This window comes from Electrophorus electricus, chromosome 13 (genome assembly GCF_013358815.1).
Source record: "Electrophorus electricus isolate fEleEle1 chromosome 13, fEleEle1.pri, whole genome shotgun sequence".
NCBI classification, from domain to species: Eukaryota; Metazoa; Chordata; class Actinopteri; order Gymnotiformes; family Gymnotidae; genus Electrophorus; species Electrophorus electricus.
This window is the reverse complement of record NC_049547.1, coordinates 16,935,489-16,949,166: the sequence shown is the minus strand read 5'-3', so window position 1 is coordinate 16,949,166 and position 13,678 is coordinate 16,935,489. Positions and strand designations below refer to the sequence as shown.

The following is a 13,678-nucleotide window of genomic DNA, read 5'->3' as shown; positions in this document are numbered from 1 at the left end:
TCATATGTATATTAATGGGTTAAAAACTTGATGAGACCAAGTCCACAGACTGTAACAAATATATTTCTAAGGAGAATCATCACTAGGTCCTCATAAACCATTTAAAAATTAGTATTTATAAAATGTGTATGCCATAGATTCATCAACACTTTGGGATATGTCTAGAGCATTATACATGACTGGGGCCCTGCTGTGTGGGCTGTTTTGCAGCATTCACACTACAAAAGTGGGAGTGTCCCCTCTGAGGTTTGTGGAGTTCCCACTCTGAAAACTATTGCTCATCTTGGACTGTGCAGAGTGCAGTGAACATGAGGACAGCAGTTCTTTTATTTCAGTTACACATAGCTCATTTAGCAACCAAGACATTATGCTGTTTCTAAGCAGTGCAATACCTCATCACACAAGTCTTAACTTAACGTCACCACAGAAGAAAAACCTCCTTCTCAAACTATTTACTGCTGCACACCCATTAAAATCAGTAATCGCAGTATTTTATGACCCATAAATAAACCTCAGAAGATAAAGCTGGATGAAGAGAGCTGATGTGGGAACCTAGGAAGAACATGAACTATGAGGACTGTAGCAGGCTCTACAGCCCTCCAGTTAAGCTTTGATCTCCAAAGCCCAGTCAATTAAGAGATGTTTGATCAGAGAGACAGGACCACCCAGTACTTCTTTGTCCCCAGACTTTAAGAAGGGAATTTAAAATACCTTTTACGCAATATATCACAAAAATAAGAGAAGTTTTCCAATAAAATATATTTTAAAAATCATTGATATTTTCATTCTTGATCTTAATACTACTATACTTTTGTGTATTATGCAAATAATGAAAAATAAATAAAAAACTTACACAATTTAATCTCAGCATTTAAGATAACTTCATTCTTTTCCTCAGTGTTGAAGCCCCCTGATTGTCATGTAAGTCTAAGACAATTAGAAGTCAGAGCAGGTCACGTTTTTATCGGTCATCCGAGCTTGTCTTCCGCCTCTCAGACTATCTGAACAGAAAACACAGCTCCCTTTAAAAGACCTTAAGGAGGATGCTTGTGTGTGCATATAAGAAGAGGTGTGCAGTCTGTCAAACGGGAAGTACACGTCTGTGAGATAAATGTCCATTCCTGAGGTCTGATCATCCTTTGTGAGCTGACCTGTTTTGTTGGTGCCTGTACTGGAATAATCTGCATAAGATTCATGACCATCATTACCACCCATGTTAGTGATTAGATTGTGCTCATATATCCAGAAATCAGATACATCCGATGAGCTTACAAAATGCAGGCTATTCTTTTGAGCAATGGCCCACGCCCACTTTTTTTTTTTTTTGGGTAACTATACTAAATCAGCCTTAATGTCACAGGAAACGAAACATATACGTATCTGTATATGCTGTAATTTGTAAAGGAATGTTTATGTTTACATGTCAAAAGCATAATGGAAAAAAAGGAAGAACATGACTAGTAAAACCCCAGGCCTCCTGAGCACTCGCTTGTAAATATGCAGGGGAGCCGGCCACAAACAGGCTCTCCCTCGCATCACAGGCCCATGTGTGCTGCAGGAGACTTTAATGAGCTTCTCACAAGCTCTCTCTCTCATTCTCTTGCACGCACAAGCACAATTGAAATATTTTTCAAAAAACTTCACAAAAACTTCTTAATAATATAATTATTATTGTTATTATTATAACAATAATAATAATAATAATACAGAAGCAAAACAGTTTTAGGTATGAATGTCTCAGTTAACATGAAATAAATCATGAATATAAATTGAAATAGGTCTGTAAGATCTGGGTGTGATATATGGCAACATCAGATCTGAGGTATTATTGTGCACTGAAAGGAGGTTGTGTGGACACAATTTGTGTCTATACAAATATAAATAGGAGCATGACTGTTTCTGTTATATATAGCGACTGGCTCTATAGTTCAGTTTGTTGAAGATGTGTTTGAGGGTTAAGAGCAGCTCCTGCAGCTCCTCTTCCAGCAGATGTCCCCTCCTTCTACTGCCTCGCCTCGCCGACTCCTTTTCCAGCAGACGTCCTCTCCTCCTGCCTCACCTCGCCAGCTCCTCTTGCAGCAGACGTCCCCTCCTTCCACTGCCTCGCCTTGCCGGCTCCTCTTCCAGCAGACATCCCCTCTTCCTGCCTCGCCGGCTCCTCTTCCAGCAGACATCCCCTCCTCCTCCTCCTCCATCCTCGCTTCGTCGACTCCTCCTCCAGCAAACATCCCCTCCTCGTCCTGTCTTGCCTCGCGGGCTCCTCTTCCAACAGATGTCCCCTCCTTCTCCTGCCTCGCCTCGCCGGCTCCTCTTCCGGCAGACGTCCCCTCCACGTCCTGCCTCGTCTCTTCAGCCCCTCTGCCAGCAGACGTCCCCGCCTCCTGCCTCGCCTCGCCGGCTGGCTGCTCCTTCTTGCCCTTGGGTTTCACTTTAGGGCTCCGCTGAGCTGCGTAACCAGGGGCCTCCTCGTCCATGATGGCTAGGAAGTCGTAAAACGGCACTGGAGGGTCCCATGCCACTTCTGGGATCGCACCTAAAGAAAGCAAGCCGTGGAGAACCTGATGGGAGGCTTGATCACACTTGCCAGAATCACCTAGACATCTATCAGGGTCTTTATCCTTACAAGGTATTATTTTACCTTACTATTATATATTAATACGGTCTCTTCCACTGTGCTAGCATGACTATTTGCATTTTGTGTAAATTTGAAAGTCAAGTGATTCGCAATCATTTCTTCATATACTGCCAGATGGCAAAGAAAAGAATATTTATGCAATGAAAATTAAATGAGTTCTAATGTGGAAAATGGAAAAAGTTCTTTAAAAAAACAAAGAGAGAGGAGAGCAGGAAGAAAAAAAAAAAAAAAAAAAAGAGTAAAACCTCCAAAAAAATAAAAATAAATAAAGCCAGAGAGGGCACGAAAGCATGAATGTCAATAGACCATCGAGGGCTTTTGTCTAAACTTCCACTTGATTTATGAGAAATGGGCCATTTAGTAGCACAAGACATTTCTAATCTATTCAGAGAGGGAACAGGCCCATGCATGAGACATGGACGTGGACTGTCCATGCTCCAGGACTGTCCAAGAGTCTTACAGTGCTCCCATGAAATAAAGACAGGAGCTTTTCACAGCTGGCGAAGAGGGGGAAAGGTTAGGGGCATGGATGTGTAGGACAGAGGTGACCGTCCAATGCTGAAACTGATCCAGGAGCAAATGTGTGCGGCATCTTCGAGCCTCACACACGCATCCAGAAATAACTCCCAAAACATCCTCACTCCACAGATACCATGATTGCGGAATGACTTGCAATATGCTTTATATTAAAACCACACTGGTGAACCTTTGAAGATTGGCCTTATCGCCCCAATTGGTTTGTTGGGTCACATGGATTCCGCAATTCATCAAGAACAACAGATCACTCATCTAGAACATCTATTTGTCTGTTTTCTTGTTATTTTTGCATATAAATTTGAGACATTGGTACTGCAATATAAATGATAAATTATACATCATACAACTCTACATTATCCCAGTTTGCTAGAATCCAAGCCTCTGCTACTCCCAGGGGAAGAGAGTGTTTTGAGAAATTGAACTGGTACCTAATGAGATGTCAGATGTCAATAAAACAAGAAGACTAAAGGTAAAGCATAAAACAGCATCATATAAAATGATGACGCATTCCACTGATGGAGAGAGCGATTCATTTATCACTGCAAAACAGCCATTTGGCAGATGTTCTCCTAAAGAGCAGAAAGCTGGCACACTCACCAAGACTGGGACAAAACCTGGGTGTCAGAGGGATTCAGGAAAATAACTGGCAACAACCTAACACAGCTGATGGATACGGTTACGTCACATCCATAAGAAGCAGAAAGAAGCAGCTGCTGAGAAAAGGGCTGGGAACGGCATGGGTTCTAAAAACAAAGCAAATCCAAATGGTGCCTGTCGCACAGTCTTCCGGGAGGGCAGAAATGGAGTGCCGTCTGGAGCTTAACAGGCTGGACATTGGCAGAGCTGAGGCTGAGAAATAGTGTTTTTTTTCTCCCTTTTCTACCACAGGAACAATTGTGATTGTAGTAGTAAAGCAGTGTGAAAGGGGGCAGAAAGACATGTGAAAGCCCTAGTGCATTTCTCATGCTTTTCAGGAACAGAGGACAGGACAGCACATAAAAAGATTTAGTTAATCAGGACCAGTCTGTTTCAGTTGGGTCTGCAGACCCAACCATACAAAGACCCAGCAGAAAAATATTAAATGCCATCAAATGTGTTGGCAAGACATCAGAATGACTTCATACAACTATTGGGAACCGACAAGCTTAATAGGAACAGTAGGAAAATGAGATTACCAGTGCAGGCTTTGGCCATTTCAGTGCAAACCTTTCTTTCATAACCACAGAAATACAGAGTGATGACCTCCTTACCTGCACACTGCTCCTGGTTGTTCTCTATTCTCTGCAGCCATTGGACGATGTTCTTAGACAGCAAGGGGCGCTCTGGTGGGAAGTGGAACACCTCTCCGTCGCCTCCTATTCTTGAGAGCACCAAAGCTGGAAGTGGAGGCACAAACCCCAGGTATGCCTTCAGGACAGACCTCCCGGCAGGCGTGCGGCCCCTGCAGTAAACGCAACCCACCCACTTTAGAGAAAGAAAGCTGGAGCAAAATAACAAGCGGGACGGTGCTGTGATTAATGCATTGGTGCACAGCGGCCTTGCCCTCACAAGTGGATCCAGCAGGGAAGGACATCGACAAGCTGCCCCACACTTTGAGCCATCCGCATCTCCTCCAGGGGCTGAGTCATCAAGGGACCCTCTCCTCCCCCAACGAAGAGTAAGAGCAAGGGTTTGCCTTGCTCCAGATACCAGGGCAGGTTCTCCACAGTCAGCTCAGGCTGGCCGGGGAAGACCACAGACAAAAAGAAGAGATTAAGAGGTTCGGGCGTGGAGAGGAAACTTTTTTGATGGACGGTTTGGCGTCAGTAACAGATATAATACAATAAACAGGTTTCAGTTCCTGTTCTTGTACACCTAATTTAGAGAAACACAATAGTATTGTGTGCGGCAACATTAATCCCCACTAGTACACAGGGTTCTGTTCAGAAGCTCAAACCAATTCGCACTCTTACAAATGTGTCCAGTACGATGCACCGAATTCGTTCAGCCAGGTTCTGTGATGTAGATGGGAGGAGAGTATGGGCTTCCTGTTGAACTCCAGGTCCCCGAGACACCAAGAGAGCGGGGAGGCTCACAGTGTGTCCATCAGTCCTGCACAAACATATAGCAAAGCGCTCTCATGGGGCCCCTGGCCCTTCCAGGAAATGAGACTGGTACAGAAATGAGACCTAATTAGAGTTTACGTGAAACATGGCTAAGCTCTAAGAAAAAGGTATACCATGCGTCAGCCACTTTGTTCACAAACAGCCCCAAGAGTATCTCCCCTCTCAGAGACTTTGCAGCTTCCACAAATACAGCCACTCCTGAAATGACCAAGAGCGAAACAGACAAGAGACAATAAGACATCACTGTGCATAAACTACACATCGACAACGTTGTAGACTGAAGCCGTTTGAAATGAGTCTCGAGGAGCCGAGGTTGGTTTCGCACCCTGGTCTGCGGATGTGAAAAGACCCATCACCCGCACAGGGGAGTGAGCCAAGTGCCTACTGTACAAATCCCCTTCCAGGAAGGACGCCACCTCTGCCAGAGAGGAGAGCTCGAGAGGGCTGGGGTCTTGACGCCTGCACATGCAAACAGGACAGACAGGAGGAATATGATGAATGAGAGAAGCGGAACACGCAGGACAGCATGCAGCCCAGAGCTGCACAGCCATTGTACACAAGTCAGAGAGGCATATGCGATTCTGATGCATGTACACACGTTGGGCACGTGATTGTGCATGCCAGCATACAGGCTCACACACCTGCACACATATGCACACACGCACACACAAAAAACATTGATATCATACAAAAAGACAAATAAAACAACTCTCTAAAAGATATTTCAGTGCCTAATTTGTCTGATCCAAAAATCTTATGTTTGTGGGATTGCAATATATTTTGATAAAAGGATATTGTATTTCAGAGTGCATGCCCGGACGTATCATTGACCATCATTATGTTGTCTAACACATATTAAGTGGTTTTTAAAAGGCTTGTGCAGATAAGTAGCTCAACCACAGCGATAATTTTAATAAATCATTATGGAATTTCAACAGAACACAGGGACAGGAAAAATGACTACGTATTAGTCATCATATAAATAAGAGAATATCATCTTAAACTCTGATTGCATCTGGACTGCTGATAAAAAGGCTAAGCACATATGCTTGAAACTAAGTTTATTATGTTTAACTGTTCAAAACAGTCCACAAATTGCTGGCACTACTTGATCAGATAATACATTATCCAACAATCTATGCTGAACGGTGATGATATCATTAAGTGAATTGTGCAAGTTTAAATTAAAAATGGATGCCTCTGATCTTTTACTGAATCCAAATTTATTATGCATAAAGCTGTTGTTTAGGCCAAGAACAGCTATTTTTAGAGAAACCAAGTTTTAGAGATGATTTTTAATTTGCTTAATACTATTATGTGCTGTAAAATATTTTCCTTTAAAAGACACAAAAATAAAGAAGGGACAAAGAAGTCAAAAGTAAGGCATTGATTATGGAAAACACCAATTTCTAGAAGGCACTCAAACTTTTGACATGCAGTACACATATGTTCTTTGAATTCAATAAATCATTTGGGGCCCATTCACTTCTAGATGGCTTCATCTGGTTGCTGGTTAGTACTGGTGTTGGCAGAACCAGAACTAGACATGGAAAGGCAAAATCTTTTCCTAAAGCAAAGGCCTTAATAAAAGTCAAAGGGGTTTTTAATATTTTGGAATCAAATTCTAATCCGGTTTTTAGGACTTATTGGAAATGTCAGGGTTACAGATTTAAGTGTAATGTTTCATGTTTTTAACTTGGACCTACAACAAGGCTGACTGTTGCTTAATGTGAAGCAGAGCCAATGACCACATACCGGATTTATCTCCTTATGCCAACATGTGAAATTCACTCTGCACAATCTCCTCACTACATAGCTACTTATCGTTGATCCGGTTTCTCAAATCTTTTTTCAAGCCACATTACTTTTTTATGCTTCTTTTGGGATTAAGTCATAATTATGTTGAGAATTGGTTATTTTTAAACATTATTGTCTGGACCAAGTCACTTTTCCTCTTTTTTCCTTTGCCCTTTTTATATGTGACATTGTCCTATTGAACAATGTTAGCAACTGCTAGCAAAAAAAGAGTTGAAAGATTTATTGTGTACATTCATTGTGCACTGGGCTAAAGTCCCACCCCTGACGGAAAAAGGTAAAAGAAGTTATAAAAATGAATAAGTAAATAACCCACTTCAGTACTGGAGAAAGAAAAAAAACAAAAACAGCCAGACTTAATCAATAACTCTTTAGACAATGCTTTCCTTTCATTTCTGTTTCTCCAACTGATCACATCTTGTTGATGTCTTTGCCCCCCTGAGAGGGCCTGTGAACAAAGAGCCTCCACTCTGGAGCTGAGACTGGGCAGTGGGGGTGCTCACTCACAGGAGGAGGAATGTGTGGAGGCTCTCAGCTCCCAGCATGCCCCTGTAGGGCTGGGCAGCCTCCCCAGGTTGGTACAGCAGCACAAAGGGGAAGGAGGTGATGTTCTGATCACCGCACACATCTGTCCACTCTCCGCAGTTCACGGAGGCCAGGTCTAGCCCATTCACACCTACATATACGAGAGAGAGAGAGAGAGAGAGACAGACAGAGAGAGGACTGGATTATACGGTGACGATAGACAAACCCTGGGTTTGTTCATTCCCCAGCTGGGCATCAGTTGTGAGCTGTTTTGTGTGGGATATGAGAGAGAGAGAGAGAGAGAGAGAGAGAGAGGATATTTTTCTGCTAACCATAGGAATCAAATGCAAAGGATTTAGCAATACATCATAGTAAATAAGGTTTTGCAAAAAAGGTCTGCATCTGTTTTACCTTCAAGTGCATGAGCAACCTCTACAAATGACTGCAGAAAAGCCATGGATACAGCATCCCCTACAGGACAAAAAGAAGCACATCAATAAGTGGCCTTCACCTCCACAAAGCAATTATACTGTACTAATTCTGCAGGAATTATTTGGAGCTAATTGGTATAATCACAAATAGTACTTCTAGAACTGAGCAAGCCCTAATGAGTTTAGCAGATACACTCTTTGGTAAAAATGATGTTGACATCCTTCCTAATTATGTGTTTCTGCCACACCCATTGCTAACATCTGTATAAAATAACAGCCCAGCACAAAGCCAAGTAATCTCCAGAAACAAACACTGGCAGTTGAATGGGTCATACTGAAGAGTTCAGTGACATTAAACATGCCAATGTCATAGGATACCACCTTTGCCACAAGTTAGTCTGTGAAGGTTTTGTCCCTTTTACCCTAGCTCTGCCCCCATCCCATACATCTAGTCATCTGCAGTTACTGTGAAATAGGTGCATATAGGGGGATCACAATCTGAGTCATAACGTGGCAGACCATGCAATTCCACAGAGGGGAACCACCAAGTCCTGAAGCACAAAGTGTGTACAAATCTCCCATCATCTGCTGTGTCACTTACTACAGTGTTCTGATCTGCCTCTGGAAGCAACATTAGCACACGTGCATGTTCGCCGCATGTTCATGAAATGGGTTTCCATAGCCGAGCAGCTGCATACAACCCTGAGATCACAATGCCAAAAGTCAGCTCTAGTGGTGTACAGCACACCACCACTGGACTCTGGAACAACGGAAATGTCTTCTCTGGAGTGATGAATCATGAATCGCTGACTGGCAGTCTGATGGATGCAGCTGGGTTTGGCGGATGCCTGGAGAATGGTATCTACGTAAACGAATAGTGCCAACAAATTTGGTGGAGGAGGGATAATGGCAGAGGGACATTTTTCAGGGTCTGGGCCCCTAAGTTCCAGTGAAGATTCATGTTAATGCTACAGAAATAAAGACATTTTAGACAATTATAAGTTTCCAACCTTCTATTAAATGGTTTCCTGTCCCAGCACAACTGAGTTTCTGTGCACAAAGCGAGGTCCATAAAGACATGGCTTAATAAGTCTGGTATGGAAGAACTTAAGTGGGCTATTTGCAAACCACTGAACACCTCTGGGATGAAATTGAAGGCATTGTCATCAAACATTAGTGCCTGACCTCACAAATGCTCTTTTTGAATGAATGGTCAAAATTTCCCGGAGACACTCCAAAATCTTGAGGAAGGCTTTTCCCACAAGAGTGGAGGCTGCTTCGTTGTATCGTTGTATTGAGTGGTTGGGGGAATCCAAACTAATGTCTATGGTTTTAGAATGAGATGTCGAATAACCTCATATAGGTGTGATGCTCAGATGATGACATACTTTTAACCATCACAAAATCAGACAAAAACATAAAGCTTACATTTCACATAGAACAGCACCACCATGAGGCCATGTTGCATCACTGCAGCACTAAAAGTGTCGGCCGTGAGCTCGGGCACCTTGTCCATGTCTAGCATCAATCCCCGGTCCCTGTACACTGACTCCGCTACCTCATCATCCAAGACATCTGCAAACAAAGGAGTAGGGCCTGCTTTAAATCAGATTAAGTTTTGTCAAATTTTGGCATATTCCAGACATTTTGCAGATATTCCCAAAACCTGATACTGCCTACAAAAAGTCTCTAAAGTCATGCTGGAAGAGGCTGAACACATATTTTAATGTCAAAAGATTAATGTTGCATGATTATGAAAAGTTTTCATTAAAAAACCCCTTTGTCTATCCATTTAACTCCATCTATTTCTTTCCCTGAAAACTCAAAAGACAAACAAATTGTGATACTGTACATTAACAATTCACATATATCTTACAAGTCAGCCAGATATGTTATAATAATACCAGAATAACAAAATATTCCTTGATGAACATTATATGGTTAGTAGTTACAGTGCAAGAAACATCTGAGGAGGAGAGCTGAGGGAAGCGGTTATGGGCTGTTCAATGTTTCCATGACGCCCAGCCACAGTCTTCAGTCAAGTGTTATGCATGGACATTTTTGTGGTCAGTTTTCTTGGTATGTGAGGAACACTACTGCAAATTCAGTGTGCTGACAGACCACACATGAGCACAGCAGCAAACAGAAGCAGCTCACCAACACCAGACCAGTCATATTCAATTTCTTCTTCCTTGTCTTGTTTCTCCCTCTCCTTTGGCAAAAGTTGGTCTCTCAATAAGGTGACGACCTCTTCAACATTCTTCAGTGTAAAATACCTCAAGCTCTGCTGAATGTAAAGAAGAACTGTTTGTACAAAATCAGATCGATCCCACACAATAATCTGGGCAGTGACACAGAACAACTGACCTCCTGTGGGAGGCGATAAGCAGCATTATATACGAGCGGAGTTTTGACACTGGGATTGTCCCTAGAGCATAGAGAAAAGAAAGAGTTTCAGTCCAATAAATGAGCACACGCACTACTGAAGTCAGCAACAAGCCTTTGTTATTGATGACCGGTCTATGCAGTAAAACAGTTTAGTTTAAGATTTCTGTTTGGACAAGACTCAGCTTGTGGAGAGTAACTACTGAGGAGGAGGAAGACATGGCCGTTGTTTTTGCACACCTGTGGATGAGCACGAGGCCTGCCTCCCCACGGAGTCTCCAGGCCAGGGTCTCCGCGGTGACCCGGTCCAGGTGAACCGTCTCGGGCCGTGAGAACAGAAAGATCACAGGCACATTCAGATGGCTGTATACCACGTCCACCTCAGCAGGGTCCACCGCTGCCTCCGTCTGCCACAAAGCAGAACATAGAGAGCAATTACAGATGAAAGCTCAGTGACCTAAATGATCAGACTTGCACCAACACAGACTGATCAACTAAAACTGAAAACCAAAGTAAAACTAGGGTTGCGTTGCATTATTTATGAGATAAAAAGTAACATTTGACCACAGACTGGAAAGCAAAGATGCACTAGGACACATCATTACACATTAAAGGAATGGCTTAGCAAATAAAATCTAATTTAAGCACTTTTTCCACTTACCCCATTTTTGCTATAAGATATTTCCTTTATTAGTTTTTATTAGTTATTATTAGCTTTTGCAATGGATCTATGAGGCTAATTGAATTAAATCATGGATGCTGTTTCACCCAAAATCTTTTTCTTTTTTTTTCATAAACACATTCCAAGTAATTTTGTGTCAGCATGTCTGTGTGATGTCACTTAAAGACTGGCTATGGTTTGTGGTGTGCATGTATAGGCATTTATTTACAGAAAAGATTTGGGGTGAAATAGTATCCTATATTTGCTATCAACAACACCACTGAAAAAGCAGTAAACAAAAAAAAAAAAAAAAAAAAAAAACCATACAAACAACATCCACCAAACACATCTTAGCTTACTGACTACATGCAGGGAAAAAGTAACATTTTCACTGAACCATTCTTTTAAGGTGCAAATGCAAAAAAAGATTTCACCAGCGAAGTCCCAATTATTCAGATCCAACTATTTATGCAGCGAAGTATTTAGTGATGTAATCGAGATTATGTAATTAATAACTGTGTTAGGTGCGTGTCAGTAATAAATCAATATGTATGATCAATAGACGGGGCAGTGCTGGGACATCTCTCTCACCAAAAGTGGCGCCTCCATCAGCTGGAGGAATGTGTGTATGTTGATGGTGGTCAGTGGCTTTCTCATGAGTGTGTGTGGACAGGGCTCAGACAGCCGGGACACTGTTCTGCAGTGGAGGAACCAGAGACACGCCTGTACATCTGAAGGATCAGCAATCCTGGGATCAAAAAACAAAACAGAAAACCCAGCTTTTACTTAACACCAAATGGTGGAGCATATTTAGCAGTTTCCCCTCTCAAATTTTTAAACTCAGTTCTGTAGGAATTTGGATTAAAAAGCATTGTTAAATTTCAGCATGATCATTATATTTCTCACTAACATCTATAGTGGGTGTTAGACACTGAACAGGCACAGCCTCTAAAACAGCAGAAGAAGGAAGTTGACCCTTACATCTTGAAGTTAGCAGACCACCACTTACTCCATGTGTCTGAGCAGCAGAGTTCCTGAGGTCTGCACAAACTGGTACTTGGCTCCATACACAAACGCTGCCTCCATTAAAGCCCGATGCTCTGCTCAGATAGGAAAATAAATATTTGACCCATTTAATTTTCAAACGACTAATACGTAATGCAAAAGTAACAAATATTTCCTTGATATTTTTATTCTTTAATATTCCAATAGCTTTAGAATGCCTCACCTGGAAGGCCGAGCACGCGGATGTGGCCCATCACTACGTCGGCGGTCCCTTTCGCAGCTCTCTCCACCCGCCCCAGCTCGGCAGGTGTGTGCACGCAGCGAACCTCGTCGAAGAGCACGGCGCTACGCGGAGGGGCAAACGTTCAGTGAAAAGCCTGGGGAACGAGGAGTCACCTCGTCCCTGGCTGACTAACGCACAAGAAAATTAAAAAAAACAAAAAAACGTTGCGGGAAAAAAGTACGACAACTCACAACAGCACGTGAGAAACGATGGCGTTGACATCAAAAACGGTGTCAATATCAAAACTTCTCAAAACATCGGGGCCTCTGAAAAACGTTAAGAGGTATAAAATAGATCAGCGATCATGTTAAGAGGATTATAGAGACTATTAAAGCCTATATTATTTAGGCTATGCAACATAAGTTTCTACCTGAACAAATGTATCTTCTTCATCACTTCTTCCTCCGTGCAGTATTTTTCTATGGTCTCTTCTGAGCAATTCACCTGCAGAAACAACTTATTTTAAGAAATACAGATTTATGCTATGTACCACTTCAAAACAGTCTAAATAATGTGCACTTTGAGGAGAAAGTATGGCTTGCATACCTTACCAATCAATATGCCATAGTCCTCTAGAGCATCTGCAGACATCTCTAACTGCTCTATAAAGGTCTTAACGGTTGGATTAGCTACACATAAAACAAACACATTATTTTCCCTATATATAGGAGTAAAAGTGGTGTCACGTTACAACGATCTTTTCTACACTTTATACATATGAATTAATCAACTGTTTCCTGGCTACTTCTCACCTTGTTTAACAAAATATATGAAAGACGTTCTCCCGGACACCATGTTCTCCGTAAAACTTGCAGCTGTATGCACGACTAACCTTGAAAGTAGTTGCCGTATCGCAAGTTTTGACTTAAGAGTCAAAAATAAGGGCGACAACAATAAACAGTACATTGTCACTTGTCCAACTCTGTACCATTTTGTATCAAATCTTACACTTTTGTTTCAGCACTAGCTAGCTAACAATCCTAGCATTGCATTGGAACGAGTTGCAAATATTGGAAAGATGATCACTATCATATTCTGCATCAAGCGAGCAAGACGTTATCGCTATCAGCTACGCACAAATATAACGCTACGGTGGGATGATAAATTAGCGCAATCTTTGGTTTGTGTCGTGACTGCTTCCTGAAACATACAGAAACATGTGATTGGATGACGTGTGGTTGATATTTTTTAGGGAGCACGATGAACACCAATCAAAGGCACCACAAACCTCTGAAAGCCCGGAACTCGCAAAATCCAGAGCCAGTAAAATAAACTAAAAATAGAGGCAGGGCCCAG

At 42.2% G+C, this 13,678-nt stretch overlaps 1 protein-coding gene across 6 annotated transcripts; it reads right to left on the bottom strand.

Moving 5' to 3' along the window:
• Positions 1 to 1,327: 1,327 nt before the first annotated feature.
• Positions 1,328 to 13,516, bottom strand: txndc16 (thioredoxin domain containing 16). Of its 6 annotated transcripts, none has more exons than XM_035533090.1 (19): positions 13,135 to 13,516; positions 12,929 to 13,011; positions 12,753 to 12,826; positions 12,574 to 12,648; positions 12,323 to 12,444; positions 12,104 to 12,194; positions 11,686 to 11,842; positions 10,674 to 10,840; positions 10,416 to 10,476; positions 10,206 to 10,335; positions 9,477 to 9,644; positions 8,029 to 8,088; positions 7,600 to 7,768; positions 5,603 to 5,736; positions 5,391 to 5,475; positions 5,125 to 5,263; positions 4,721 to 4,890; positions 4,423 to 4,613; positions 1,328 to 2,533 (listed from the first exon to the last, which is right to left on the bottom strand). In XM_035533090.1, the coding sequence occupies exons 1-19, from the start codon at positions 13,286 to 13,288 to the stop codon at positions 1,956 to 1,958; spliced, it is 2,808 nt and encodes a 935-aa protein (XP_035388983.1). In that variant the 5' UTR covers positions 13,289 to 13,516; the 3' UTR covers positions 1,328 to 1,955. The 6 variants fall into 6 exon arrangements, with proteins under 6 accessions (XP_035388983.1, XP_035388985.1, XP_035388984.1 ...); XM_035533092.1 differs by having other exon boundaries at positions 9,477 to 9,623; XM_035533091.1 differs by having other exon boundaries at positions 10,206 to 10,332.
• Positions 13,517 to 13,678: the final 162 nt, after the last annotated feature.

What these genes read in the sequence shown, in the direction of transcription:
- txndc16 (XM_035533090.1), bottom strand. Translation starts at nt 13,288, where the DNA reads ATGTACTGTTTATTGTTGTCGCCCTTATTTTTGACTCTTAAGTCAAAA. An exon ending in CTGCTGCTCAGACACATGGA is followed by an intron (nt 11,843 to 12,103) that starts GTAAGTGGTGGT and finishes TTTTGATCCCAG; the next exon opens with GATTGCTGATCCTTCAGATG. An exon ending in TTTCACATCCGCAGACCAGG is followed by an intron (nt 5,476 to 5,602) that starts GTGCGAAACCAA and finishes TGGTCATTTCAG; the next exon opens with GAGTGGCTGTATTTGTGGAA.